Raw genomic sequence first — 4,974 nt, 5'->3', positions numbered from 1 at the left:
AGACGTTTCTCCCTGTTTTCCCATACCAATGGCAATGGTGCCTAAGAGTTAGCAGGAAGAGGAGCACGCTGGTTTTGCTTCCATCCTATCCTAATGCCCTGGTAGAGAACTGAAAGCAGTGCAGGTAATGCATGTATGCCATAAGCTACTCCTGGCACTGAAGAATTAGAGCAAACCAGAAAGGGGTGTTCAGCCTGGTTCCAGGGGCTCTGTAGGCAGTTTAACAAGACTTTGAAGGCCCAGTTCAGGCACTGGACATCACCACTGTGGGAGTGTTCAGATGCACTGTCCACCTCGGTGAGAACAGCCGAGGTCTGGGGTTTGGCTCAGTAGTGGAGCAGAGGGGGATGTGTACATTGCTGTCTGGAGGCTGTGTGTTTTCCATAAGCTTCTTGCTTTCCCTGTCACAGGTGGTGGCAGCAATATTGGTGTGATTGAGTTAAGCTGGCACCACTCTGAGGAGCACAGTGGTGTTGGCGGGCAGAGAGTGGCAGGCGCGGGGGCGCGAGCTGTACCGTAGGACGAAGTAACCTTGCCCTCGGCTGCAAGGGGTCCTGTACGTACGCAGGTGCTGCTCCATGTCCACTGTCTGCTTGCTTGCTTGCTTTTTTTTTTTTTTTTTTTTTTTTTTTTTTTTTTTTGGTTGTTGTTGTTTTTTTCAATAATTTTCACAGCAGTGAAACACACTGACTCCTCAAACTTAGTTTCCAGTTTTATGGAATGTTGGGGTCTCCTTGGAAAAATTAGTGAACATGTTTGTAGCGGATTGTAAAATGGTTCAGAGTTAGGCCGTGTGGGAGGCACTAAGGCTGAGTTTGTTTTGGTCAAACATAAATTTATCCAAGATGTCACAATTTAGCCTGTGCAGTAAAACTGTCAAGGGAAAAATCAAGGCTGCTAATGAGCTCTTTGAGGGACATAACAGCTTTTGCTGATGACTTACATTCCTATAAAACCATGCTGCAGTACATGGATGGGTCCTATTCAGTAATTCTGCACAGTCTTTATTTTGATTATATATAATGTACAACTGCATGTAAAATCTCAGCATATTGTAACATTCTATCAATTCTTATAATACACTGTGCAATTAGCTGGGTAAATTGTAATATTAATGTTGTTTTTTACTGTTGACTTGATTTTAAATGCCTAAATTCTTTCTAATAATGTGGTTAGACTTCCCTGTTGTTTTGCCAAAGACATAACTTTTGGCTGTGAAAATTCTTTTTGCTTGCAGTATCTGTTTCTCTTCCTAGGCTGACGTTGGTGATCCAAGCAATTGTAAACAAGTGATCTTAAACTCAAAGGGATGCCACTGGAGTAACAATATGTTAACCTTACATTTTCTGTCTGTATATTTCTTAAAATTTTGGTAGTTACTGGAAAGAGGGGACTGTAGAGCTTAACCCTATTTATTTCTGAATATTTTAATAAAATAGTTTTGTAATACATGAATTTCAGTAAGCTACATGGTTAAATTGTGTTGCCTTTATCTTATATTTTGGCTTATTTTGTTAATAACATTTAACAAATTTGAGTTAGAACTTGCATGTCTGCTTTAATTATTTTTTAAAAAAACCTTGATTTTAATCTGAGTATGACACTGAGCATATTTCTTAATTGTAGTAATTCATAATACCTGATTTTAATATAATCCTAAATAAGACTAGCTATACTTAAAAAACAAATTAAGTGCTTCATTGCTTCTCTGAGCAGAGCTATAACATCAGCTCATTTAATTGCAGGTTTTCCTCTGGGATATGGATAAATACTCCATGTTACGGAAACTTGAAGGACATCACAATGATGTTGTAGCTTGTGAGTTTTCTCCTGATGGAGCATTACTGGCTACTGCATCTTATGATACTCGAGTCTATGTCTGGGATCCACATATTGGAGTGATTCTTAGGGAATTTGGGTAAGTAAAGCAGTCAAACATGGAAACTTTCTCCCAGAGTGGAGATGACTAACTGAAAATCAGTGGGTTTGTGTACATAGCTGTAAATTGGACTTGGAAAAGAGCAGTAGCTGATGGAAATGCTGAAGTGGCAGAGGCTGGAGGTTTCTCTCTCCTCTGAGAGAGAATTTACAGCACAGGTATTTTAATGTGTACCAAGTTGTTCAACAAAGCTGAAGAGCTCACAAAAGACACAGCAGTTCAGTCTGCACTCCTGAATCCATGACTAACTGGTTAAACACTGTTTGTTTGTTAATGCCTGAGCTCTGCTGTCCTGGCTGAGGGGCCCTCCCCAGCTCCAGACGTGTCCCTGTGTGTCCGCAGGCACCTGTTCCCCGCGCCCACGCCGATCTTCGCGGGCGGTGCCAACGACCGCTGGGTGCGCTCCGTGTGCTTCAGCCACGACGGGCTGCACGTGGCCAGCCTGGCCGACGACAAGTGAGTGTGGGGACAGGGCTGGTACCCCTCCTGCGTTCCTGCTCTAGGACAGGAGCCTCTCAGCACTGTCAGCTTGGGCTCCTGGCGCTCTTGGCACCCAAGCTGTGCTCCAGACTAGTTTCTTGTGCAGCACAGAGAAAACACCAAGCAGAATTTAAAACCTACTCTGATAACTTCCTATGTTGTCCTTCCCCCTCAGAATGGTCAGGTTCTGGAGAATTGATGAAGAATACCCTGTACAAGTTGCACCTCTGAACAATGGGCTCTGCTGCACTTTCTCTACCGATGGCAGTGTTCTGGCTGCAGGGCAAGTACAGACTTCTTTTCCTTTCTAAAATACAAAGGTAACACAAAAGATTGAAAACAATGGCTCAGTGTTCTGAAAATCTTCAGTTGTGACTTGCAACCTGGTGCTTCTGACTGGTACTATTTGTTTAAACATGCCTGGAATAGCAGTAAAATCCATCAGCTGATAAACTAATTTCTTATCTTTAAAAATAAATACATGAGAGACCCTAAACATGTGGATTGGAAGAAGCCCATCAGATAGCTGAGGGCAGTTGCTGCGTGTCAGGTGGCACAGCAGTAGCTGCTAGGAGATCTGCTCCTGTTGCATAGACAAGTTGCTTATTGTGCTGCTGTAGCTTAAAATAGGAACTGGAGTAAATCAGAATCTGGAGTAAATGAGAATCTGGAGCAGCTGGAACTGAGCACCAGCAAGTCCCCTACCTAGTCGTGCGTGTGAGTTGGTAGCAGGCTGAACTGATCCAAGTGGAATAACCTGGAGGGTTTTGTGGGGTTTTGTGCAGGACCCAGGACGGCAGCGTGTACTTCTGGGCAACCCCCAGCCAGGTGTCCAGCCTGCAGCACCTGTGTCGCATGGCCATCCGCAGGGTGATGCCCACCAGCCAAGTCAAGAACTTGCCTATCCCGTGCAAAGTGGTGGAGTTCCTTTGTTACCAGATTTGAGTTTTTTGAGAAGAAAAAAAACCCTAACAGCTGGGAGGTGGCCCAGCTGCTGAAACTAGCTACAAACACTTTGCAGAATCCTCAAACTGTACAGCCTTTAAGCTTAAAACTCTACAGGTTTTCAAGAGCTATTTAAAGTGATAACCTAAATACTATTTTATCAAAATGCCTGACAGGTAATTTTTTTACTATTTATAGAAAACACAGTAGAAGTATTCCTGGTGTTCTCAATTTTCTAAAATATAACTGTGAAAACATGTACATATATAGACATAAGCTGCTACATGTTATCAATGTACCTTTAAGAATTGCTTGTGTGATTTTTCATGTGTCTCATGTATATATTGCTTTGGTAGAGCCATGATGCATCTGTGCTGTAAGTGGAAGGACAGCTGTTCTGGCACACTGAGGTAGGAAAACTGTTGACTTACAGAGCAGTTAAGCTTCCTTCTGTACATTGGTTGGGGTCCAGAAAGCTGCCCCCCACGTCAGACTTTGTGCTAGTTTATTTGTGAAGAGGTACAGTGTAGCTTTGTAGAGAGCAGGGTGTGGGGAAGGGAAGGAGGTTAATAAGGACTGGAGTGTATCTAATGTAACCCAGGACCGTGCCTGAGTCAGCTGAAGGCCTTATGTTCCATAGCAGCAAACCAGGTGAAATTTCAGTATTGGGCAGTGTTAGAGAACTATTTCCATACATTTCTGAAAATCTGACTACTGTATTATTGCCTGATACTGTGTCTGTAATGAGAGACATTTACAGATTCGGTTTATTATCCTTTAACCCTATAATATCCGTTTGGGGGTGATTATTGGTTAATGGCCAAAGATAAGCAAAATACTTGGTTTTGCCTTCTGTTATTTATCTGTACCTGCAGATACAAAGAATGTATGCATTGCATAAAATGCCTGAGTATATATATTTTTGTTGAATTTTTTATTAAAAACTTGTATAAAAGTGTTCTGGTACCTCATCTGGTGACTGATTTATCAATACTGTCTGCCTGCAGCATTGCAGGCTAAGCTGGTGAGGCCTGGTTTGTGCTCCCAGACAGATGCTTACAGAGCTCTCTCTAAAGCCATGACAGTGTTAAAAGCACATGTGAGCTGCAAATCTGCTTATTTAAGCTCCTTCATGAGCTGAGCTAAAAGCTGGGCTTGCCATGAGCCTGTTTCTGCAAGATCACTGTTCCAGCCCTGGGTCAGCAGGTAGGGCTTCAATGTGGGGTCTTGCAGGAGAGGCTTATTGAAGGGTCCCCTCAGGCTGTGTTCACCAAAAGCTCTGATTTATGGAAGTGGGGTAAGAAAACAACATCCCAGCTCCCCTTTCACCACCTCTGAAAGCTGCTTCTCCCAGCTCTGCCTGCAGCAGTTCCTCTGTTTGCTCTAACCTTTCTCCCAGGACACAAATGATAGTGTTAGACCAAGTACACAAGCTCTCCTCATTAGTGAGACTATTTATAATAATGTACCACGTTTACAAGCCTCTTCCTGCTGTGGTGGGACACCGCAAGGTGAAGCCTAATCCCCAACGTCTCCAGGAGTTCCCATTGTGACCACAGCACAAGCCTGGGACCCTCAGCAGGGCCAGGCACACAGCTCCTCCCAGAGAC

At 43.5% G+C, this 4,974-nt stretch overlaps 1 protein-coding gene across 1 annotated transcript in view; it reads left to right on the top strand.

Annotated features, from left to right (window-relative positions):
* WSB1 (WD repeat and SOCS box containing 1) overlaps window positions 1-4,324 on the top strand; it is a 10,254-nt gene extending 5,930 nt beyond the window's left edge. Inside the window, exons 6-9 of the mRNA XM_017730872.1 lie at window positions 1,746-1,918; window positions 2,282-2,395; window positions 2,595-2,702; window positions 3,205-4,324. Of these exons, the coding sequence (XP_017586361.1) occupies window positions 1,746-1,918; window positions 2,282-2,395; window positions 2,595-2,702; window positions 3,205-3,364 (555 nt within the window). The 3' untranslated portion in view covers window positions 3,365-4,324. The remainder of the gene's footprint in view (window positions 1-1,745; window positions 1,919-2,281; window positions 2,396-2,594; window positions 2,703-3,204) is intronic.
* Window positions 4,325-4,974: the final 650 nt, after the last annotated feature.

This window comes from Corvus brachyrhynchos, unplaced genomic scaffold, assembly GCF_000691975.1.
Source record: "Corvus brachyrhynchos isolate BGI_N302 unplaced genomic scaffold, ASM69197v1 scaffold283, whole genome shotgun sequence".
Lineage (NCBI taxonomy): Eukaryota > Metazoa > Chordata > Aves > Passeriformes > Corvidae > Corvus > Corvus brachyrhynchos.
Note: the sequence above shows the minus strand (reverse complement) of the source record. Positions and strands in the feature narration are given on the sequence as shown.